Source organism: Petaurus breviceps, unplaced genomic scaffold (genome assembly GCF_028583685.1).
Source record: "Petaurus breviceps papuanus isolate PSGF00001 unplaced genomic scaffold, PetGlider_PUasm1.0 120, whole genome shotgun sequence".
Taxonomy (NCBI): Eukaryota; Metazoa; Chordata; class Mammalia; order Diprotodontia; family Petauridae; genus Petaurus; species Petaurus breviceps.
The window spans coordinates 439,265-464,925 of record NW_027185627.1 but is presented as its reverse complement, the minus strand read 5'-3'; the positions used below and the strand labels follow the sequence as shown (position 1 = coordinate 464,925).

Below are 25,661 nucleotides of genomic sequence, written 5' to 3'. Positions count from 1 at the left end.
GACCTCCATTTGGGTATTAAGAGCTGTGCTTAAACTTGTTGTAACTCTGGGGTAGATTCAATTGTGATCCAGGGGTGGGGAACTTTTGACCTTTTTGTGTTCTATGGTTGAACAAATGAATGTACTTTACTTAGATTGGAAACTAATCTCCATTTGAGAAGAGGGGCTTTGTGGTGGACTAAATGAAGGTACAGCCTAGGGGTAAAGTAGTATTTAGAACCGGGACTTTGTAATTGATTGAATGATTGGAAGGTCCTGGGGTGGGGTAGTCCTTGGAGATTATTTAATCACACTTAGTAAATGCTGTATTTTGAATGATGTCATATTTTGATCTTCTCTGTTCTTAATTTGTCACTGAATAAAATGGAGAGCACCCATGCTGGTATTCTGAACCTTGGGAAGTTGCCTTTCCTTGGCATTACATTACAGGAGGGTAAGGAATAGTTTACCTGTCAGATTTACAGAGAACAGAGGAATTTATGACCAACCAAGAGATAGAGAATATTATGAAATGCAAAATGGATAATTTTGATTACATTAAATTGAAAAGTTTTGCACAAAGTCAATGCAGAGAAGTAAAAAACAGGGAAAGAATTTTTACAACCACTGTCTCTGATAAAGGCCTCATTTCTAAAATACAAAGAGAACTGAGTCAAATTTATAAGAATACAAGTCATTCCCCAATTGATAAATGGTCAAATGATATAATCAGATACTTTTCAGATGAAGAAATTAAAGCTATCTATAGTCGTATGAAAAGATGCTCTAAATCCCTATTGATTAGAGAAATACAAATCAAAACATCTCTGAGGTAGCTATCACATCACACCTATCAGATTGGCTAACATAACAAAACAGGAAAATGATAAATGCTGGAGCAGATGTAGGAAAACTATTTATTTACTCTCCTTTTCTTTTGTTGTATTGTCTTGTCTCCTCTTTCTTGTGGTTCCTCCCATTGGTTCTAATTCTTCTTTACATCATGACTAATGTGAAAATATGTTATGAATGCATAAGTAGAGCCTATATCAGATTGCATGCCATCTTGGGCAGGGGAGAAGAGAGGAAAGGGGATAAAATGTGAAACTCAAAATCTCATGGAAGGGGAATGTTGAAAACTAAAAATAAATAAACTTAAAAAAAAAACCCTTGGGGCAGCTAGGTGGCACAGTGAATAGAGCACCCGCCCTGGAGTCAGGAGGACCTGAGTTCAAATCTGGTCTCAGACACTTAATACTTACTAGTCGTGTGACCTTGGGCAAGTCACTTAACCCCAATTGCCCCTACAAAAGGAAAAAAAAACCCAAAAAACAAAAAACCCAAATCCCTGTAACCAATATGCACAGGCAAGCAAAACAAATTTTTCTTTACAATGAAGTATAGAAATTATTCTCCTGGTTCTGCCCATTTCAGTCTGTATAAGGTCATAACAGATCTTTCCAATTTCCCCCAAAACTATCCATTTAATCCATTCTTATGGCGAAATAATGTTCTATTAAATTCATATACTATAAGTCATTCCCTAATAGGTGGCCACCCATTTAGTTCATAGTTTTTTTGCTGCAATGAAAAGAGCTTCTATAGGTATTTTTGTACATATGGGTGGATCCTTTTCTCCTTTCTTTGATCTCTTTGGTTTACAGTTGTAGAGGACCGTAGTAGGCCAGTGGGACTCTGACCCTGATGGCTGAACAAGCCCTCTCAGGTGTTTGGCTTGCTGATGGGCCTGGACCAGTTCCCCCACCACCCAGGAAAGAGCTTAAATACACAGGTGTGAAGATTAGGTCCTCAAGAGAAGCATGGCATTTGTGCCCACGGCTTGGGAACAGAGAATCGTGCAATGTTCTCAGGGGAATGTAATTAGGGAGGAGGATTATGGCTCTATAAAGCTTGTGCCTGAAATAAACACTGGCTCTCTACTTCCACCACTCCGGAGGCCCTTCTCTTTTTATGCACCCACTAGCAACCTCTGGGTACGCGATTCTTTCTCAGCCCTGCCTGGGGATGGCAGGGCTCCCCACAACTGGCTCCCCGTGTACAGTGGCATCAATAGGTCAAAGGTGATTTGAGGGGCATGGTTACAAAATGTATTCTAGAATGACTGAACCAATTCACAGCTTTACCAATAGCATAATATTGTACTTGTTTTCCTGGCACGCCTTCAACAATTGTCATTTTTTTCTTTTATCATCTTTGCCAATATGATGGCTGAAGTGAAATCTCAGAATTGCTTTAATTTGTATTTCTCTTAATTACAAATGATTCTAAGCATTTTCTTCATATGGCTGTTAATAATCTGGATTTCTTCCACTGAAAACTACCTGTTGCTATACTTTTAACTATCAGGAAATGCCTCTTATTCTCATAAATTTGAATTAGTTCTTTATACATTTTAAGCATCAGAGCTTTATGGGAGAAATTTGCTGCAAAGATTTTCTTCCTCATTATGAATGACACTAAATTCCGCAGAAGGGAGTAACCAGTCCTTAACTCCCCCCTTTAATGTGGATAATTCAGATATTTATAATATGATACACGTATATTATAATGTGGCTATATATGAAATATAACCATGTACCATATAAATGTATAATATATATTTTATACTTGAAAATAACTTATAATTTATTACTAATGTTTATATGGCACTTCAATTTTCAAAGCATTTTACATATACATTATACCTTTTGAAATGTAAAATAGGAAGCATGGTCATTTCCCCACTCTACAGATGGGACAACTAGGGTACTGAAAATTTAAGTGAAACAATAACAAAATAAAATAATAATAATAAAACCATAACAAAACAAAACCCTAGATGTGGATGTAAAGCTGGAGGAACTTTAAATTTCTAAAGAGCTCTTTTTCTTCTCTGAGAAGAAAATAAATTTTTAAAATGTATCATGTTACTAAAAACTATCTGATCACAACATGGGTAAGTATTTATTAATTTATGAGTGCAATGGAAATTGGCCTGAAAAAGTAGAAGGCCTTCATAGAGCTGGGGTTCTGAGTCAGCTAAATAGTGGGATTCCAATTTTAATATTTGAGTAACATCTCATTTCATCTCCTAGATCAATTTTTACTCCTAGGTGAAGAAACACCCTCTACAAATGCAGGTTGGCACCTTTTCTGCAACTTATGGTCTTAGAGAATTGCCTAGAAAACTGAGAGATTAAGTGATATTCTCAGGTCACAACAGCCAGTATCTATCAAGACACAGGAACTGAACCAAAGTCTGGCTTTGAAGCAAATTCTATGTCCACTATGCCATGTTGCCTCCCAAACACAAAGAAAATAACATACAAGGCAGTTTTGGGAGAGAGGGCAATGGCAGATGCAGGAATCAGTTAAGAATGGGGTTTCAGCTGAGTTATAAAGGAAACCAGAGATTTCAAAAGGCAGAAGGGAGGGGCAAATGAGACAGCTAGTGTAAAGATATGGTAATGGGAGATGAAGGAAAAAACATTATGTCAGGTACTGTCCTAGGAACTGCAACTACACTACAAAAAGAAGAAGAGAGTTTTTGCCCTCAAGGAGCTAGAGATGGAGTGTCAAGTCTGAGGAATAGCAAGCACACCAGCTTGGCTTCATCACTGAGTGTATAGAAGGGAGTGATGTGTAAGAAAAATGGGGGGAAAAAAGGAAAGGGTTGTATTGTGAAGAGCTTGAAATGACAGACAGAGGAGTCTATACATACATGATCCTAGAGATAATAGGAGTTTAGCAAGTAAGAAAGTGATGTGGTCTAACCTGTGCATGAGAAAAATCACTCTGGAAGCTGTGTTCTACACATACAAAGAAAGACTGCAATGGAAAGACAAAGTAGGGAGACCAAACAGGAAGCTACTGCAATTGTCCATCAAGAGGTGAAAAGAAGCGAACTTTGTCAGAAGAAAGACAGATCAGATAATGTAGAACTACAAATTACAAGATCTAGCAACTGACCTGATGTGTGAGGTAAGCAAGAGTACAGAGTTATTAACATGAAGACTGTGAACGTTGGTGACTGCAAGTATTATGTTACACCTGACAATAAAAGAGAAGTTTGGAAGAGGTGTAGGATTTTGGGAAAAGACATTGAGTTCTGACTTGGAAATGCTGAGTTTGAGGGGACATCCAGTTGAAAATGACCAATAGGCAATTGTTGATTGGAACTCTTGAAGAAAGAGAGACTACGGCTGGACATAGAGATCTCGGTGACATCTGCATGGAGATGAAAATTAAACCCATGGGAGCTGATAAAGTCACCAAGTGAGAAAGTATAAAGAAAAGAGGGAATTCAGGAGAGAGCAGCAACAAAAACCCAGAAAGAGAATAAAAAGATGAAAGGGTGATCAACAATGTCAGAAGCTTCAGAGAGGTCAAGAAGGAGGATAAATAAGCAGGGGCTATTATATATAGCAATTTAAAAATAACTTTGGTGAGAAAAGTATTTTTTTTTTAAAGCAATCAGCTTTGCTCAAGGTTACACGGCCAGTTATTTTTGTGTGGGTGCCGAGTATCTGAGGCCGGAACCGAACCTAGGTCTCCCGACTCTGGGGCCAGCACTCTTACTCACTGCACCACCTGACCACCCCTGAGAAAAGTTTTAATTGGGTAATGAGGCTGGAAGTCAGACTTCAGAGAGCTTAGAAGAGAATGAGGAAAGGAAGATGGCTTTTTAATGGAACTCAACTTAAAAAGGGTGAAAGAGATAGAAGCAGCTAGCAAAGATGGTAAGATCTAGTACATTATTTTTTTCCCCAAGAATGGAAGGCATATTTGTAGGAAGTAGGGAAGGAACCATTAGCTGAATAGGGACTGAAAAACTAGAGAAGGGCTAATTATTGGGGCAATTTGCAGGAGAAGATGGGAAGGAATGAGATCCAGGGTACAAACAGTAGGACTGGACTTTGCAAAGAGAAAAGGTATCTTTCCAGTAGAGCTTGGAGTAAAGGAGGAAATAGGAGGAAATGATGTCAAGGAGTTGTGAAATAAGAAGTTGTGAGATAAGGAAGAAGAGAGAAGAGTTTGCTTCTTATGGCCTTCATCCTTGACTTTTCCCTCTCCCCTACTCCGCACCCTCTCATATCCAATTAGTTACCCAAACATAGATTCCATAATTATAACAATTATTAATTATAACAATTTTCTTTTTTATCTCTTTGGTTTAAGTTTTTCCTCTCTACAATTTATCCTCCACACAGCTGCCAAAACAATTTTCTCATGGAACAAGTCTGACTGTGTTATTCCCCTGCTCAGAAACCTTTAGTGGATCCTCTTAAAGAAAAAAAAAATCTAAATCTCTATTTTTAATATATAATTTATATCTCTTTCACTATACTTTATATCTAAACTGTTAAATTGCAATATCAGGGAAAAGCTTAAATCAGGAAAGAAGAGGGAATAATGCATCTATATAGCACCTATTAAATAACAAGAAAGTTAAGAGCTTTACAAATATTATCTCTGTTATCATTCTCATTTTACAGTTGGGGAAATTGAGGCAAATAGAAGGTAAGTGATTTGCCTATGGCCATACTGGTGTCTGAAGCTGGATTTGAACTTGGGTCTTCCTGACTCCAGGCCCAATGTTTTATCTACCATGCTACCTAGCTGCCTAAAAGATCAGCTATTTCCTCTGTGTTACTAAAGAATAGCAGAATGATTTAAAGACAGAAAACATTTTTAAAAGGAGAAACAGAAGGCAAGGATGATTACTGAACTGTATAATCAGGTATCCAAATAATCAAAACTTAAATGTCCCTTCTGTGCTTTTACCTTCCATCTCTACTCATATTCAATATTCAATTTAATCTGTACATGGTAAATCAATTAGTTGACAAGAATTTATTAAGCACTTACTGTATCAGGCACCATGCTAATGACTAGGGATACAAAAATGCAAACACATGATCTCTGCTCTGAAGGCTCTCCCATTCTATATATACAGAGACAGGGAAACTAAGCAGAAGTCTCCTGCAATAGTCCATATGTAAGGTGATGAGAATCTGCATTTAGGATGGCAGCTGTGTGAAGAGAACTAAATTACGTATGATATGAAGGTAAAAATGACAAGATTTGACAAAAATTGGATATGTAGGGTGATTCTGAGTGAGGAATGGCTTAACACTGAGGTTGCAAGTCTAGATGACTTGGGAAAATGGTGGTGCCTTCGATAGTAATACCGTGTTTCCCCGATAATAAGACCTATCCCGAAAATAAGCCCTCCCCTTACTGTGTAAGATTCCTCTAAAATAAGCCCTCCCCCGAAAATAAGCCCTATTGAGATTGCTACTGTAGTGAAGGTGATCCCCTGCGGCTGCAGCAGTGAGCGCGTCATCCTGTTCTTTATTGAATTCATTATTGAATAAAGGTACATTTTTTTGTTCACATTTACCTGTTTATTAAAATTGCTGTCAATGTTCATTAAAATAAGCCCTCCCCTGAAAATAAGCCCTCTGGTGTTTTTCTGTCCAAAAAAAAAATAATAAGACAGTGTCTTATTATCGGGGAAACACGGTAATACAGTTGGGAAAAAGGGAAGATTTTAGGGGAAGAGAAGTTCTATTTCAGATGAGCTGATTCTGAGATCTCTAAAGGACATCCAATTCAGATATCCAAAAGGCAGATGAAGGAATATATATATGCATATATACGTATATATGTATGTATGTATTTATAAGCTATCATCATTTTTCAAAGGGTTAAGTATCATCAGGTAATAAAATGCATGGCAAACCTGCTTTCAGAACTTATACTATGATTATTTTTTCATTTTGTGGAATTTTCCATCACATCACCATTTAAAAACACATTCTTACTCATCCAAAAGCAATGTGTTAGCATTTTGACTGGTCTTTGGTCTCAAAAGCCTCTGTTGCCATTCTGAGCAGCCCTTAATAGTAGAAGATATATGAGCATTCACATTCAAGAGTCCTTGTAGTTTAAAGACCTGCAGTTAGCCTACAAGTGCTTCTGTGTGTGGTGTGGGGGAGGGACTATAACCAAAAACGTGATTCCCACAACAAATCATAAAGCATTTCTAGATTCTTTATGCCAGAACTTGTCTTTCTTCTCTCCAAAGGGGAAGCTCACAGTAAGTACATCTGCCTTTAAAATAAGGGGAGCTAAGGGGCTCAGCAGTTCGAATACTACTCCCCCAAAACGGATTAGGTTGTCTTTCTAAAATAGGTAGATCTGAGTTTCACTTCTGCCTCCTACGGTTCAAAAGCACATTGGATTTGGAGGCGAAGTCTGAATCCTGGTTCGGTTATTTGCCCCTGTTGTGACTTCAGACACACCTGGCCTTTCAATTTATTCCCCACTCCCGATTTCTAGAAACAGCTTTCTCTCCTGGGTTAATTTTTCCCCGTGCCTACTTATGGGCGAATCCTGTCCCTGAATCAAGTCGGATTATCTCTGAAGTCTCTTCCAACTCTAAAATTCATAATCCTATTCTGTGAAACACACCACGCTCAGGCCTGAGCCACCAAGCGTCCCAAGGAGGAAAGATGTTACGGGGCTAGTAAAAGACCTGGGATCTGGGGACATTCGCGCTGCCTTCTCTGAGGCCCACCTTGGGGAAAACTTGGGTCTGCACGCCTCTGTGATTCAAAAACATCCCCAAATCTGGTCAAATCGTCGCAGGGGCAGAGTCGGACCAAACAGGAACTAAGGAATGCCCCACCCCCACCCCCCGCTGAACCTCAGGGTCCCAGAAGCTCCAACAGGCTGTTGCTGCCCTGAGAGGCCTGGCCCAGGCCTAGTGGTGGTCACCACTTCCTGGGGCCTGTGAGCGGGGCAGGAATCTCCTTAGGGAGGCGTCCCCCGGTGAGCAGGGTCACTGAGGGGATGGGCCCTGGGGTGTTGGGGACGACATGGAGGGGCGTCCTGGAGACGAAGCACCGCCCTCCACCCCCACCCCCAGTGGAGGCTTGTCTGGACCCTCTCAGGCCGGCACTCATCACTCACCCGTCACCAGCGACGTTTTCCAGTTCTAGCCCAATCCCAACTCTGGGTTGGGACTCCCTGTCGCCCGCGACGTCTTCTCAGAATTCCCACCCAAATCAAGCTCAGAGCGCAGGCGCGGTTTCCGCTGGCCCCGCCCCTCAGCCGACGCCTCTCCATTCCCCGTCCAAACGAGGTCCAGTACGCAGGCGCGGCCTCCGCTGGCTCCACCCCTCTTCTCTACACCTCTGAATTCCCACCCAACCTTAGCTGGGCTTCCATGGAAGGCTCCTGAGAACTATTTGAGGCCAGGTGTCCAAAGTCACTGACACCTATTTAACTTGAGTCGTCCTAAAATGGGAATACTCCCAGCCAGTGTGGGACAGTGGAAAGGGAAAGCAGCTGTTTTTACTAGGTGTGTTACCCTGGGAAAGTCACTTAGTCTCTGAATGCTTCAGTTTCTTTATCTGCAAAATGAAGATAACAGCTCCTACATCCGAGGGTTGTTGTGAGAATCAGATCAGATCACTGTAAAGCGCTTAGCACAGTGCCTTGCACAAAGCGCCATATAAATATTAGCTCTTATTTAGATTCAAAGGCCCCGAGCGCAAATCCTAGCTCTTCCATGGGTGTGAGTTTGGGGAAGACATTTAACTCCCTCTGGTGCCCAACATTCTTAGAAGTAATTTTCTCACCTCTGCCTCCCAGAGCAGAATCCACCCCCTCCTTCAATGCTTAGCCCAACTGCTATTTTTTATGAGAAGCCTTTCCTGATTCCCAGTGTTTTCTCTCTTCTGGAATTATGTACTTATCCACATAAAAATGCTGCATCTTCCCATAGAAAGCAAGGTCTTTGAGGGCAAGAACTCAGTCTCCTGGTATCCTCAGTGTCTTGCACACAGTTGGTAAATGACAAATGATTACGGAATTATTGTAACTACCCTATCCAAAAGTCATGGGAGTCGTCAGTCAGCAGGAGGCATGGAGATGAACCCTGCCCCTCAATGATAAATTACATTCCCTTTGGGGCGGCCAGGTAGCACAGTGAGTAAGAGCACCGGCTCCAGTGTCGGGATGAACTGGATCAATTCCAGGCTCAGATACTCAGCACCACACCCAGAAATAACTGGCCGTGTAACCTTGAGCAAGTTACTTAACCCCGATTGCTTAAAAAAAAAAAATTACATTCCCTTCTATCTCTGAGGTTCCAGGAAACTTTCTAGGTCACTTTCCCTTACAAGTTATGTTGTTGTTAAGTTGTTTTCAGTTTCTATCTGACTCTTCATGACCCCATTTGGAGTTTTCTTGGCAAAGATACTGGAGGGTTTGCAATTTCTTCTTCCAGTTCATTTTACAGATGAGGAAACTGAGGCAAGTGGGGTTGATTTGCCTAGGGTGACAAAGCTAGTCAGAGGCAATTTGAAAGCTGGTCCTCCCAATTCAAAGTCTAGTGCTGTATCCATGATAGCAGTGGTGCCAAATTCAAATAGAAATGGCTGTCTCAGCAGGATATTGACCTAGAAAACCACAAATCAACATTATCTATATCGTATTATATTTTTACATATTTTGTTAAACATTTCCCAATTGCATTTTGATCTAGTTCAGGCGGGCATGCCCATTAATCCAGTTTGGTGCCTCTGCTCTACATCATACTGCCTGTCCCATGGTTTTTTGGTGTTCCTCTAAAACTGAGTTGGGGAGTAACAGCAAAAGTTTGTGAGGAGATCATGTGCTGTAGTCAGCACTGGACTTGGAAGCAGAAATGTCTCAATTCAAAAGCTGCCTCTGACCCTAGCTTGGCCTTGGGTAAATCATTTAACTTCTTCTCAGTGTCTGAGTTTAGTAATCTATAAAATGAGGGTGATAATATTAGTACCCACCTCACAGGGTTGTTGTGACATTCAAACAAAATCTATGCAAAGTACTTTGTAAATTTTAAATCCTTATGTTGACCTATTATCGGTAATTTAAAAGTGAATAGCCCACGTGATTTGCATGACTTTTTACACATTTTTATCAAAAAACACCACACACAAAATGCTGCTAAAAGATAATTTATTAAAGACTATCCTATAATCTCCTGTAACAATGGCACATACAATGATTAACGACAGCAAAAATGCCTTGGTTTCTTGTTTAGTGTTTTGGGCAGTGTATCTGTGGACAACACCAACTTCCCAAGAATCCTAGAAGCATGCCAGGGAAATCCAAGTCCCACTTCATATACAAGTGTCTAAAGAAAGTCCATATTAAAAAAAAAAATCCAAGAAGAGTCCTACCTGCTGGTCAAGTGGGGTAATGGGGACTAATCAGTCCCACTTATCAGTGGGATACCACCATCTACAGAAGGCGAATGGAGCAGGAAAACTCTTCCCAAATCCAACTCCAGCAGCCACTGATTTATCTCAGGTTGTAGCCCAGAAGTAAAAGCAGCCATCCCCTCCCACTTATGTTCATTCCTATTCATAGCAGCAACCCAGGCTGGGTCAACCGGAAGACACCTTCCCAGGCTCCTACAGACCATGTGAATCTGTTCTGACTGTGACACTTTAAAAAGCTTCTGGAAACTCCGTGTTAAGGACTAGGAATAAAGGGCGACAGGACTTGCTCCTGAGCCAAGGCCCAAGAGTGGGGGGGGGGGTATAACTCATCCCTGGCAAGGTCCAGTTCTTAGTGACATACTTTTGTCCTTGGGGCTTGAAGCAGCAGGATGACAGCAGCCTCTGCTCAGGCACTTCAGCTCTTGGTGACATCCTCAGGGTTACCAATGAGGTTTCCCTGGACTAGAGGTATCAGGCACATCTGTGGATTTAACCAGCTACACTGTTTGTCAGATATTCTCTACCTACCATTCTAGATCCCCCTACTTCTTCATATGGGTAATGTGGACACATTTAAATGGGGGTTGGGGGTAGGGAGAGAAGAGATAAGAAAGGAGGAGAGAGTGTGGGTAAGTGAAGGGGTGAGAGTCTAAGTGTATGTTGAGGATCCTCCAGAAAAGGTTCTTGAGACCGACAGTCAGAAATTTTGATTCGTTTCTTATGGAAAATCTCTGGCTGGCTACCCCTGCAGCCTAGTCCATCCCTGATTTGCCCTCTCTTTCTAAGTCCTACCCTAAGTGAGAAGACTCCATCATCCAGAATTTTTCCTGAAAAATCAGACATCAACCTCTTGGCTACAGATGCTCAAAGGCTACTACACAGCTAACTTCCATGAGCCTGGCAGGGAGAGGGATGGGAAATCGATGATGTGAAGGAAGGCAGGCACAGTTGCCCAGGTTGGCATATGGGATGATAATAGACTCAACTTCCCTCCTCTGAGGAACGAGACTCTGATTTAAGCTTCACAAACTCTCGAGCCACTTCATCATTGCTTCTCTGTGACAGGATCCGGAGAATAGTCAGGCCTGTTTCATCCATGTGGACCTTACGGCCCAGGGGGCACCAGCAGGCACAGCTACCTTTGGCCGCCATCTCCCTCAGTGGCATCACTGCTAGTCCCAGGACCCGGTCCTCACGTGCAAAGCAGTAGTCCTTCACACATACTTGAAGTTCATAGGCATCTGGCCCTTCCTCGTTCCCCAAAAGGCTGTGACCATAAGCGGGTGGAGCCATGTTAGCCTGGGCAAATGACTTTCCCCACACAAATCACATTTCTCATAATACCCTCATGACCACTTTTCCCCCCACCCCTATTATCTTCTTCCCCTCTTGGAAAATACTCCCCACTCACAAGTGAAATGTCTCGTTGTACTTGGGAGCCCAGTTGTTGCTCTTGGACTTGGTTGTAAACTTTCTTTTTCGGTCACTCTGGTGTGGGCCAACCATGGTCACCTCCACAAAAGGCCTGAACATGCCTGCTGTCTGCCATTTGAGGTCATTGGCAGCCACCACTACCCACATGGAGAAAGCCCAATTAGCATCACATGAATACCTCCCCCACCTTGCTCTATGCTAGAGAAAGTAGGGAAGACACTCTAGGACAGTAGGCAGGATTAGACACCTAGGATGCTCTAGACTTGACCTGTGCCTAGGAATCAAGAAAGGGGGGTTTTGTTTGAAAGGAACCTAGGAAGTTTAGCAACTCAATGAAGATTCCATGTATGGAAAAGAGGAAGGACTGACCCCCTTCATCCTCACCTCCTCCTTTTCTCACCAAGGATTCCTGGTCTTTGTCATTTCCCCCTCCCTCCCCATGCATGTATCATTTGCCTTTCTCACCTTTCACTGTGACCTTGTGCTCCCCAGTCCCAGGATGTGTAAACAGATCCACTTGGATGGAAACTTCTCCTACAGGATCATCCACACCTGACCCTGTGAAGCACACACATAAGCACCCCCCCCCACACCAAAAAAAAAAGCTATCAGCTGGGGGCCTTGGAGCTGGCTTAGCCCTTCATAAGACTATGATGTCTTATTAAGTGAGTGAGAGAAGAGCTACAGGCAGTTCCCTTCCCACCCAGCCCCAAAGCCAAGCAGCAATCATCTTGCAGCAACCACTGGAGAGCATGTAATGCAGGAAAGGAAGGGAAAAGTGAAGGTAAGGCTGATAATTGCAAATCCCTGTGTCCTCCTTCCCCCTCTAGGAGGATAATCCCATGTGGATATGGTTCCATTGTTGCCTGGCCAGTTCTCTCTGATTCACCAGGAGTTGGCTAGAATCTCGAATATTCTTGGCTCCCAGGCTGCAGTATTCTCCTGAAGACACAACAGTAGAAGAACCTGTAGACTACTACCTACTTCTGATGGGAAGGCGGGGACACAAGAGGCTGGCTAGGCTGCAGGGATGGCTAGATAGGGATTTTCCATGGGACTACAACAAAACATCTAGAAAGCATCATTAAGATTATGAAATATTGAACAAGACACTAAGAACCTCGGGCTAATACAGAAGAATTTCATCATGACTGACAACTGGAGGAAGGATAGATTTGGAAAGGGTTAAGAAGATGGCGTCTGAAAACCAAATTTGGACTTCTACATCCCAGCTTAAAACAAAGGAAGAGCAGGCCAGCAGGGAAACCAGTCCTAAGAAGACCTGTTTAAAAAGACATTTGCCTGGAGTCTTGCACATCTAACCAAAAGCACCTTCAACTGGAAAGGAAGGGAGTAGAAGACTATCTGCGTACATCCACCAAGATTTATGGACAGCAGCTACATTGTGGTAAGGAGAACATTAATAGAGATGAATGGGGGAGGAAAGGCACAGAAGTCCAAAGTCAAGAAAAGAGTCAACAATAACATGCACGGTCTCAGATATCTCTAGATAAACACATAACGTATGGGTCACAAGTAAGGTGAACTACAAATCCTAACACAAAGAGGCAACTTTTCATGACAAAGTTTCACTGGGACTTGGTGGGATAGGAACCTTAAATGGAATATGACCTTGCAAGTGTCTGTTTTACTGGAAAAAAAAAACCAGGGTAGATAGAAAGTGGCTGAGGTGGAGTAGCACTACATATTAAGAGGATAAGCCCATGTAAAGAAATCCAGGAACCAGCAACAGGAAACAAGATGGAAAGCACTTGGCTAAAGAGCAACAAAAGCAAAAACAGAATTAATAGTCATAAGGGAATGTGCTACATTAAATGAAATGGATGGAAAGAAGAAATAAATGAAAAGTTTGGAAAAGATATCATGAACTTAACATGAAAACATGACAAAGTCGTGATAGATGACTTCAAATATGCTGACATCTGCTGGTTCTCTCTTCCAAAAATATCAATTAATAATTTCTTGGTTTGCCCTCACAGTAATTTCAACCTCTCAAAAGATGGAGAAATGGATGAGGACAGTAAATCTGGAGTTAATTCTCACAAATAAGGAACCAGTTGCTTAAATAAAATTGATGGGAACCTTGTAGGCAAGTGATCAATAGTATCTTGGAGTTACTTGGGCATAATCTGACAGGAATCCTCAATTTCTGGAGAACAAATTTTTAAGCTTTTAGAGAAAGGGTGGGTGGGATAGCTTAAAATTCTCTAGAGGCAGTCAACCCAGCAAGGACAGAAACTCTAAAGAATGAAATTCTGAAGGCACAAAGAGAAACCATTCTGAAGATAAGGAGAAAAACAATTCCCAGAGGGAAATTGTCCAGAGACAGTGATATAAATTCATAAAGAATTCATCAACCATCTCAGATGGAAGCAGAAGCAAGTAATGAAGGATGAATACAAAAGATACAGTCCTGTAAGAATAGCACCATGAGTACTAAATATCAAAATAATTAATAAGCACAAAGAAGCTAAGAATAACAAAAACAGTTTTGAACTATATTGGGGGGAGGTCGGGGGGAGGGGTAGAAAGAGAGAAAATGTATCAAAAGCAAGCCCATGACTGCTGCTGTTTAGGATGGGTAGAATGAAAACTTATGTGGAAAGAAAACAGAGACATTTGCCTCTTTAAAAAAAAATTTTTTTTGGAGGGGAGAAGGCAGGACAATTGGGGTTAAGTGACTTGCCCAAGGTCACAGAGCCAGTAAGTGTCAAGTGTCTGAGGCCGGATTTGAACTCAGGTCCTCCTGACTCCAGAGCCAGTGCTCTATTCACTGTGCTACCTAGCTGCCCCCCACTTGCCTCTTACTGTCCTTCTGACTTTTTGGTCAGGAGGATGCTCTTTTGACTGAAAAAAGGGAGAGCCAAAATGACTAGGGAGTTGACACCCAAAAGAAGTAGGGAGATGATAAGGGATAACCTGGCTTCCCTTAATGAGGTCTAGTAATGAGGTCCAAATGAACTATATGTCAGAGTTCTGAAAGACCTGGTGGCTGTGCATACTGAGCATGACCTCTCAAAGATTCAGAGAACAGGAGAGGTACCACAAGACTTTAAAAGAAACGTGTCATCTCAAATTTCAAAAATAAAAAGGACAGAGTGGAAGTCAGCACTTGATAGACCCAGAGAACTTGACTTAGACCCCTGGCCAAAAAAAAAAAATAGAATGTATTACTTTCTATGTATATGGTATATATATAAAAGTATGGCTAGTGAACACTGAGAAAGAAAAAAATTTGTGATCACCAAGAACCAGCAGGGAATCATCAAGAACAGGTTTTGTTGGATTAAATTTATTTCCTCTTTTGATCAAGCTGATAGATGTATAGATGAAGGGAAGGCTATACACATGGTTTACCTAGAATTTAGCAAAGCCTTAGCCTGTATGGCATCTTTGTTGGAAGAATAGACATGAGCACTAGACAACAGTATGACTGACTGGATTCAGAGAGAATGGAATGACCAAAGGTAGGCATTAATGGTTCAGTATGAATTTGTAAGGAATTCTAAAACAGAGAGCTCAAGACCGTGTCCTTAGCACTACGCTATTTAACAACTTCTATCAATGCCTTGAATAAAGACATAGAAGGAATGCTTATCCCATATTTTCCGGTGGTGTTTGTGATACGATCATACAAATAGCCAATTCTCTCATTCTGCCTGGACATGAGACTGAGTGGAAATGGAAGAGAGGTGTATTTAGCCTTGCTACAAGGAATAAATTCCTAATAATTAGAGCGGGACGGTCAGCCTCTAGAGGCAACGGGTTACCCCTTCCTGGAATTCAAGCAAAAACTATTTGACCATTGGTCAGGTGTGTTATAGAAGAGATGATTTAGGGTAATGGTGAGATGTTTTCTGATGTCTCCTTTAAAACTGAAATTCTGAAATGTTTTAATTTAGTCACTGGGCCACCGTGTGGCCTGACCTGAGAACTGCATCCACCCTGGGCTCTCCTGTATTGGGACAATGTGTACACTTGGCTCAACCTCTAATCAGGAGCAGAAATCTTGCCTTCCTCAACCTGCTTCACAACAACTGCACCCAAAGAGCCAGGAGGCCAAATAAATACATAATCAGGAATCTTAAAACATAAGAAAGGTTTAGTAATGCTCCTCTTGTAGCAAAGCCAGCATCCTTACTCTCTGTCTAAAACTCCAGGGCAAAACCATTGTGAAGCCTCCCTCAGGCTGTTGGAATGTGTTGTATTTCCACGACACAGTTCGGAGATTATGAATTATTTCATTCCACCACTGCCCCTCACTAGCACCCTACCCCCATCCCTGGCATAAGCAGCACATATCAGTCCACTGGGGAGGGGGGAAAGAGAGGCCTGGCTGATGTTCTTGGGACCACATCAGATAATAACATACCCTTCTCCGGCTGTATGTCCTCATTTGCAGTAAACCTAATACCCTTCCCATCATGCACTGGGTTAGCAAAGAAAAGTCAAGCAGAGTTGGCAGCAGCAGCAGCAGCAGAACAAAGAGAGAAGAGTAATTAGAAAGTAATCAGGTACACCAATCCGAGTAACTATTTACAAAGGAAAAAATAGTCCTGGAAGTTAACAGATTAGTTATCAGAGGTCCCCCATCAAAGACAGAATGTCATACAACAGAGATCAGATTGCAAGCAGCAGAGAATACAGAATAAAGGGGCCATGAATTTTAAAGTGTAACTAGTTTCTTCAAATATAAAATATGGGGTGGAGGATTGACCTAGCTGATCTCTTAAGGACCCTGATCTCTTCAGGGTCCCTGACTTTCTAGAGCTTCAAGGGTTGTCAATATGTACAGCAACCACCATTTCCCAGTGGTCTTTGAGTAGGTCAGATGTGAGAGGCATCTCTAACCCACTCAAGTTAAGGAAGAGGAGCTGACTCAGGGATCAATCCAAGTAAAGACTTGAACCCCACAGCTTAAAGGTGGATAAGACAATAGAACTAGGGAATATTGAGAACACAGGAAAACTTAAAAAACAGGGCAAAGACAAGGAGGTATTATTGCCTTCGCTTAGCCAAGAAGCAGAGGGTTATAGAATACACAGGTGATCTCTAGGGGGCCTGAGAGAGAGGAACATGTGCTCTCTGTGCCTCCTCAGACATTCTCCTCCAGGTTTCTCATACCATCCCCTTCCAACCCCTGACTTTCCCTTCTAGTTATACCTAAACAGCTCTGGTTAGTCACCAGAGTTCCTGTACCCATCATCCTACCTGCCCTCCCCAAACATGCCCATTACCATGGTTAGGAGGTAGGCTTCTCCCCATTATTGCTTTCTTTGGGTCATTTCCCTGTTCAAAAACCTGCAATGGCTCCCTATTCCCCAATTCATCAAACCTCAACTCCTTGGCTGGACCTTCAAAGCCCCATCCCAAATTCAAAGTTTTATTCCACACATGCATACAAATAAGTATGAACACCAACATATACCTATGTCTCTTCAACCCTCAGCACAACCCTTCTGGCTCTATACAGGCCTATCAGTTTATTGCCTCTCCTCTCAATGCATTCAATTATATTTTGGGGGATCTTTAGTCCTAAAATGTCTTTTCCTTTTATTTCCCCCCATCATTTATGTCTCCCCTACCCTCTAAAACCAGTTCAAAATTTCTTCCTTCCTTTCTCCCACTTCCCATACTTTTCTGGATTTAGGCAAGTCCATCTCTTAACCTTTTTTTTACTCTAGCCTTCAATACTCAGGGCTCTGAGTACATTTGTTTTTACTATTTTATAGAAGTTTTCCTCCATTCCCTACTCTCCCCAGTCAGGCTATATATTAAGGCTTCTCTCCCTTCAGTGTCCCTTTGAGGCTCCTGTGGAAGAAGAAAATTGGGCACAGAAGCCAAAATATATCTGATAGTTTGGTGGTAGAAAAAAAAGACTTCTAAGAAATGAATGAAAAATGTAGTGAGAAGCCTTAAATGTTGAGGCCTAGAGCAAAGGATAAATATGACTGACTTCAGGGAACCGTGGAGAGTAGGGATTGAATTTTGAGACTATGTCTCTAATCTGGCTGCGAGGAAGGTGATAATTAGCCCTTAGGGATTTAGGGATTCTGGAGACACTGTGTCCTTCAAGGCATAGGAGACACTGAACCTCGAGGGGCAAAGGGCAAGTGTCAATGGGTTTGGGCACAAGGACCTTAGAGGTCAAGAACAAAAGCAGGGTATGAGCTGTGAGCTGCAGGGACGAGAGGGGGTGGGAATATGGGTCTCTAGGTACCATTGATATTTGGTGGGAGTGAGTGGAGACACTAAGTCCTTGGGGAAATGGGGGTGTGGATGGAGGCTGAGGTTGTGGCATATAAAACAGATGAGAGGGGCATTTCCCTCAGAGGCCTCACCCTGGGCAGTCTGTGACCGCACAAAGGTCTTGATAAGTGTGTCTGTAGTCTGTGTGTAGAGAGACAGGGCGTAGCGTAGGGATTGCAGATCTGGGCTCTTCTCAAGAAATGTTTTCTTCAGTCCGTTGCCACCGGCATGAAAGTATTGCTGGAAGGGAACCAGTTATGATTATAGCTTCAGAAACACTAGATACAGGATCAATAGAAAGGGGCTAGGAATGAGGGTAGAAGAAGGGAGAGGAGAAACATAAGACAGGAAACAGCACTTATTCCAGCAAGCATCACATCCAGAATAATACCCATGATCACAAAATCTTAAGGGGTGGAGACTTTAGCGGGCACTCTGTCCAATAGGAATATTCTCTGTAGCATCCAATCCCAACCAGTAAACATTTATTAAGCACCTACTATGAATAAAACATGGTGATATGTATGTATGTATATATATATATACACACACACACATGTCTATGTGTATATCTATGTGTGTATGTGTATCTGTATGTATACACACATATTTTTTTTTTGCTTTTTGGAGGGCAATTGGAGTTAAGTGACTTGCCCAAGGTCACACAGCTAGTTTTTATGTTAAGTGTCTGAGGCCGGATTGGAACTCAGGTCCTCCTGACTCCAGGGCCGGTGCTCTATTCACTGTGCCACCTAGCCACTCCACACACATATAATTTAAGGAGGGAGAAAACATTCACAACCAGAAGAATCAGGAAAGGCTCCATCCCATAGCCCCTAAGCTCAGCCTTGAGGGGAGACAGGACGCAGAGATGAGGACTGAAAACATTCCAATCTTGCAGAACAGCCAAAAAAGCATGGAGAGAGGAGGCTCAAGGAAAAGCAACAAGGCCAGTGCGTGACTCGAGCGTGACACAAGCCCGGAGAGGTGAGATGAAGGCAGACATGAAGCCTTTACAGTCAAGACAAGGAAAATGCTTTGTGCTGGTGGCAGCAGGGAGCCCCTGAAGGTTCCTGACCAGGGTAGGGCATGACTTTTAAGATTATACACATATACACACATAGACTAATGCAATTATGAGGCAGCTGGTGGCACAGTGGATAGAGCACTGGGTCTAGAGTCAGGGAGACCCGAGTTCCAATATCACCTCAGACATGTACTAGCGCGGTGACCCTGGGCGAGTCACTCTTTTTGCCTCCGTTTCCTAATCTAGCACTTAATTCCCAGGGTTGCTGTGAGGATCAAAGGTGATAATTACAAAGGGTTTAGTAAAATGTCTGGCACACAGTAGGTACTACATGAACATCAGCTATTATTATTAATATCTCATAGTTAAGATTGACTTCAGTTCTCAGGTAACTGGGGTCACTGAACTAATATGAAAAATGGTATTCTCACCCTCATTTTTTAAGTTAGGGAATGCTGGATTTGGGGAGAGAAGGCTAAAGGATGTCTTTAAAAGTTCTCCCATTAAAGGCAATAACATAGAGGCATACCCCACCTAAAAGAATTAGGTGAACCGATACTGCAGGGGGCACTTGGTCTGTACATGACAAAAATTCTGACTAAAAACTTAGGCCTTTAAAGAGACCTGAGGCAATATGAAGTTTATGAAGGCAATGGAAATCCCTTTGGCCCCAAATTCTTCTGCTCTAGAGAGCCAGATCTAGTGAGCAGAGCAGGGATAAGATATTCCTCATGTGCCCCTTCCATGGCTTGTGACATGCCTGGTGGAACAAGGGTGTATGTGTGAGAAAGGACAGGGAATTCCTGATGTGTGCCAATTCCCCATCCAATTTTGCACATTCTCCTTTCGGCTCACCCGAAAGTCTGGAAAAAGCAACACCCATTACCTATCATCTCCCCCGCCTTGAGGAAAGATCACAAGGATCTTGGGACTCCTAGAAAGCATTTCCTGAATGGAGTAAGTACTAAAGGTTCCCAGGTGGGCTACTCTTCAAGTTACCATTAAGAGAACAGAGAGGATTTATTTTCCCAAAAATCAGTCACCACTATGGTAAGATTTACTATGTTTTGGTGAGATTGAGCTTAACCTATTACTGATGTTACTGTGAAATCAGGTCGAAGAGCTGTGATAAATGGATGTGGGAAGGTCCTGACTCAGTCCTAAACTGTGCTGGGCTGTGGAGGGAGGGAGGGAGTGGGTGAGGTGCACCAAGTGGAAAGAAATCAGGAAGAGTCTTTCATCCCACCTTGATGGTATCCAATGCAAGGTCAAGGACAGCACACTGCTTTGGGGTGAGGTTCCGTGTCTCCTCCCGCACCATGTGGTCCTAGAATCCCAGATACAGGAAGACATGAGATCAGAAGTTAAAAGGTATGGCCACTCCCCACCCTCTACTAACATACAACTCCAGGATAACACCCTATTTCATCCTCTTCAGTTTAGACAACTGAAAGCTCCCTCTTCTACATCCCTGAACAGCCTGTTTGGACTGCACCAAACATGATTGTCACTGTTATATTCCTGGGTAGGGCCAGCTGCCCAGGAAATGAACTACCCCCCCTGAGGCTCACAATTAGGTAGAGAAGGTGTCACACTTAGTATCCATGATCCCCTCCCCATCCCACCCCCCACCATACTCAGAATGCCCATCCACTCCTCCAAGCCCTGACCTATAGCATCATACCTTGAGTTTGGAGAGATGGCTTAGCTCTTTGGCAGCTGTAAAGATCAACTGGGGGCCCTGAGCAGAAAGGAAAGGACAACAAAGATTAATTTTTAAAAATATACACATTCTAACCATAGAAAATAGAGTACCTTGGTCCTCTGAATGGGTACAGAGAGAACTTCACTATCTGGTTGATGAACTAGGATGGATGAATGGGGAATCATTTATATTGTGGATGTCTCTTTTACCATCCAGTCAATAAGCAGGGGTAGGCCTCACCGTCTGGTCTGTGAGTGGTGGCAGAACAATTGTTTTCTCCATGGTGTTCATCACCACTCGCCACAGCTCCTTCAGCACACGTTTCAACACTGTCTTCTCACATACTGTGGCAAAGAGTGTGAGGCTGGGGAAAGCCAGAACATCATGTTAAGGATGGCAAGGACAAGGGCCAAGAGAATATACAGCAAGGATTAGCTCACCTTGGAGATCCTCCCCCCTATATTTCTCCAGAAGTTTCTTTCCCGTGGTTTACTTGCTCCCACAACCAATGCCCACTCCAGAGAACTGCCTCAAATACTATACCCACTTGCTGTCAAGGAAGTCCATGAGAGGTCGGAGAACACTGTCTGCGTCCTGAGCCACTGAGCCTCTGGCGTTGGGGGGCACATTCCCTGGGCCACGCACCTGACTCAGGATATCAGCCATTTGTCGAACGCACTCATCAATCCGTGTCTGAAAACTAAACACCCACTATGTAAAGCTCAGGTCTCAGCTCTTATCTGCTCCTTGGAGATTCTAAGGGGAAGTCCCACCCAATTTCTGTTCTTCCAACTGCCCCAGGAACTTTGCCCCAGCAATTTCCTTGCTCACATAGTGAGAGGTGCAAAGTTTTTAATGCCTCCATTATGAGACAGGGTTAGAAGATGCTTGGGACAGAGGCAGAGACCACCCCAGGATAGGCAGCCTAGACCACTCACCTGTTCCCAAATACTGTGCTGAGTTCATCTAGAACTGTGTTCAGTTTCACTTGAAGCTCCTTCAGGTTATCTCCTGCTTCAGGATCTAGCTACAAACACAGGAGAATGGTCCAGCTATAGTCACATTTGTTTCTTTTCCCTTCTCACCCAGGGGGATCCTCCATTCCCCCAATTCAACCTTCCCAGTTCCTTTTTGTCTTCTCTACGACCTCAGTCCCTTTTCCCTGACCCTCCCACCCCCAACATACACACACAACTCCCAACACCCACCCAACCACCCCAGCCCTTTACCTTCCCACCAGGTCAGGAGAGAACCCTTCCCCATCCCCACAGTAGCATCTTTTTTTGACCTACTGGGAAGGAATGGAAGGAAGCAATCTACCCTTCAGGTCCTACCTCCTTGGCTCCCATGGCCTCGAACATCTTCTCTAGTTGTACTCTCAGCTGCTGCACATTGTTCATTAGGATGCAAGGCTAAAGAAACAGGGCAGAGCTGCAGAGACCCTCCCCACTCCCAGGCACTGAAGTTCAAATGGGTCACTAGATCTGCAGTCTCCTCCCCTCTAGCATCCCCAAAGTTCATAGTGGCTCAATGAGGAGGTAGTAATGAAGATTGGTCTGGGTACTTCCTTAGTCTCAACCTTTCCAGGAAAGACAGAAAACCACTCACTGCTCAGCACCTTGTCTAGATGGGAAAGGAGGAGGGAAACAAATAATATTTTTACACTTACTGCTTATAAACATCAGACAGAAATTCAGGCCAAAGTGAAATTATAATGAAAAGGAATGAACACAGCCTGACAGTGGATAAGCTAGGACCACACGTCTGGGATTTGAAATAGAATGGAGTCAGTGGCATAAGGGTCAGGAGAGTGGACAAAAGAGGATTCCTCCAAGCAGGTCAGCCATCAATCCAGCAACATGACTCCCCAGGACTCTGCTCTTTCCTTTATGAGCCAAGCAAAAGCCCTCCTTTTTGGAAGAGGCTGTCTCTTACCAGTTTTTCTTTGTCACAATAGGATGGGAAGCTCTTGGCTAGGATGTCTGCATACTGCATCAGCACCTTTCCAATGGTCTGTGGAGAGGAGAGCACGGGGGGGGGGGGGCAGGAAGAGGAGCTGTCAGATTTGCTCTAGCCCAAGTTGGGACCTGAAGGAGAGCCACAGGGCACACCCACAGAAACATTACTTAGCACTACTTCCACCCAAAGGGCATGATAGCCATAGAGTCCCCAACCACAAAGACTAATTGCAAGAGATGGGGAAAAAAAATGTGTCCAGACCCTAGTTGGCAGCCCTGTAGCAGTGTCCATTTACCTGAGCATATAAGAACCTGTTAACCTCAGCACTAAGTATGAGCAAAAGGGCACAGACTTGGGATCATTTCATATAATACTACCCTCATGGGCCCATCTCCCCTCATAGTGAACTACTGAGATAAAGCCTAGAACTGACAAGCAGAAAGCAGAAGGGCCAATGTAAGACTGAAGTCCATGACTGGGGGAGGGGTCAGGGACAATGATGATCACCTTGGCAAATCTCCTCATGTAATGGGCAAGGATGCCAGGGTCTGGGCATTCCAATTTCCGAATAATTTCAAAACTCTGGTTGAGCTGTGTGAAGACATCTACCACGGAGCAGGAGAAGAGTGCATGCTCTGATGTCTGCTGGAACTAAAGAAAGCCCCAGGCACAGAGTCATTCCCCACAGTCCTTGGGGCTCGGGCACGGAAGAAGAAAGGCCCTTCAGCCCCTTGGCCTCCCAGTCACCCAAGGAAAAAGACAAATCATTTTTCCTAGCTAGCAATCCCAGAACAGGGTTTCATGGACCCTCCATTCCTGTGATGACATATTCTGGATGACAAAACCTCTATGGCTAAAAGCAAAGGACTGAAGAGCCACTACACCCAAGGGGCTTATGCCAAGTGGTCAGGCATTGGGCATAGCTATCCAGCCCATCATCTCAAAAGATAGAAGCTCCATTCAATCCTGACCTACCCCATCTTTCTTGTCTCGCTCCAGGGCACCATGCAGGAACTCCAGGGACACATCCTCATTCTCATCCAGCCACTGCAGCACAAATTGCTCAAACCACCTGTGGCAGGGGCAGGGAGACCAATGAGAGAAGCTGATCTAATGCCCCTTGTTCCTTTCCTACCCCCATCCAGGCCTGGGCACCCTCTAAACCTTCTTCTCCCTGCTGGTTGAGTGCCTAAATCCTCCTCTCCAGTCCCAACCTCTCTCCCTGACACGCCCCACCCCTCCCATTCCTGCAGCTTGACTCACGCTGGGTATTCAGGCACCTTTCCCTGGAGGACAGGAAGGTCACGAACATATTCATTATGAAGCCACTTAACCTTGAAGTGCAGATTCATATAGTCAGCACTTTTACAGAGTCGGTTCTTCTCATGTTCTGAGGGAGACAAGGTTGAGGCCAATTGGTAGGGCCCAAGGCTACCATGTTGCCAACTCTGAAGGTAACAGGCCCAGTTGGAACACTGAAGAGAATGTTTCCAGAGACAAGGAAGCCCCGTGGCCCTTTTTTCCCAATATGCACATACAGATGCACATGCATATACATACATATATACACACACACACAAACACATACACATATACTTAGTGCCCTCAATGGAAGCTCTCTTCTGACTTGTACAGAGGGAACAACCAGACTGGGAAAATACTTGTGAATCACTGATTAGAGTTTGACATACAAGGCTACCTAACTTCTAGAAAGGTTGGGGAGGGGATGGTGGTGGTGTCTGGAGAGGAATCAACCAGTGATCACGTACCTATGAAGCTTTCCTAAGTCCAAATATTTCTAGAAAGAGCTGCCTTCAAGAAGCCCTCCCCACCCCCATCCTATTTGTTCTGGAATATGAGTTGCACATATATCATGAATGATTAAGGACAGTTTCAAATGCTAATGCATGATTACACTAAAAACCACATTGAAAGGAAAGAGGGTTGAGAATCCAAGACTGGAAGCATCCTAAGATAAGCTGGAATATCTCAAAGCAAAGACAAGAAGCGATAAAAGATGAACAGAACTTCAAGATAAGGATGAGGATAAGAATGTCTAAAATGGGGAATCATTAACATCTGAATGCATATGGACACCACAGAAAGCTATTTGATGTTGTAGAAAATGGGAATTAAGTAGCTGGATGTCTGCAATCTAGTGGAAAAGAGAAGCATCTCACTGTATCATCAGAGACCTCTTCCGTGCATGGCAAATCAAAGATTCACCACCTCCATATGCCCTTGTCTGACCAGAGAACTGGGGGCAGTGGCTCTGCTCACAATGCCTCCATTAGGAAATCAGTGGGTACACATGTTCCGTTTGTGTGGCTGCATATTAATAATAGCTGATAAGCAATGTTTACATGATGCTCTAAGGTTTGAAAATGCTTTATTACCTGTAGAGACAGCCATTACAATTAATTTTCTCCCTCTTTTGGAAATAAATTGAACCTATTTAAAAAACAAACATGACCTATACAAGGATTGCCATTTTATGTAAACTGGTAAAAAAAAAATCTGAAAAGTGGGAGGGAGGCTTCAGTGAATAATAAACAGACTACTGTGCTGGACCAGTATTTAGTTGCCAGCTCAGCTGCTCCCTCAAATCAATATTAATTGTCCAGCCATACTTATATCTAATTTTCTGCAAAATTATGGCTCAGATAATGTTCTATGAATGTGCATCCTGATCAAAGTGGGCAAAGAGGGATGATTATTCAATCCAGGAATCCTTTCCTGTATATTATCATGAAGGTTGCCTTTTGTTCTTTTATTTTTAGATCCCTGTTTATCTCCAGGAGTTTCTCAGTCTTGCTTTGAGACACTGGCCTGTCTTAGAATATTGGCATATCTGATTCTCTGCCATTTTCTTTTAACATAGTCTTCAAAATATCTCTTCTCTGGCCTTCAGTATTGCTAAGGAATAGTATTTAACCCATTCATGCCATATACACCAACTCTCACTCTCTCTCTCTCTCTCTCTCTCTCTCTCTCTCTCTCTCTCTCTCTC

At 43.1% G+C, this 25,661-nt stretch overlaps 2 protein-coding genes across 7 annotated transcripts in view; both read right to left on the bottom strand.

Annotated features, from left to right (window-relative positions):
* The window catches only part of RUSC2 (RUN and SH3 domain containing 2), a 445,432-nt gene that overhangs the window by 278,328 nt on the left and 141,443 nt on the right, over positions 1–25,661 (bottom strand). The gene's annotated exons all lie outside the window — the stretch shown is intronic.
* Positions 9,974–25,661, bottom strand: part of UNC13B (unc-13 homolog B) — a 341,071-nt gene continuing 325,383 nt past the window's right edge. For 4 of the 6 annotated variants that reach the window (XM_069088739.1, XM_069088763.1, XM_069088727.1 and 1 more), the window contains 15 exons: positions 23,915–24,041; positions 23,627–23,723; positions 23,159–23,302; positions 22,628–22,705; positions 22,027–22,104; positions 21,631–21,719; positions 21,240–21,392; positions 20,933–21,056; positions 20,672–20,728; positions 20,234–20,314; positions 18,053–18,200; positions 16,084–16,140; positions 12,156–12,248; positions 11,668–11,827; positions 9,974–11,523 (listed from right to left, as the gene is read on the bottom strand). In XM_069088739.1, the coding sequence (XP_068944840.1) occupies positions 11,238–11,523; positions 11,668–11,827; positions 12,156–12,248; positions 16,084–16,140; positions 18,053–18,200; positions 20,234–20,314; positions 20,672–20,728; positions 20,933–21,056; positions 21,240–21,392; positions 21,631–21,719; positions 22,027–22,104; positions 22,628–22,705; positions 23,159–23,302; positions 23,627–23,723; positions 23,915–24,041 (1,772 nt within the window). In that variant the 3' untranslated portion in view covers positions 9,974–11,237. The remainder of the gene's footprint in view (positions 11,524–11,667; positions 11,828–12,155; positions 12,249–16,083; positions 16,141–18,052; positions 18,201–20,233; positions 20,315–20,671; positions 20,729–20,932; positions 21,057–21,239; positions 21,393–21,630; positions 21,720–22,026; positions 22,105–22,627; positions 22,706–23,158; positions 23,303–23,626; positions 23,724–23,914; positions 24,042–25,661) is intronic. The other 2 variants (XM_069088747.1, XM_069088755.1) reach the window with 1 other exon arrangement.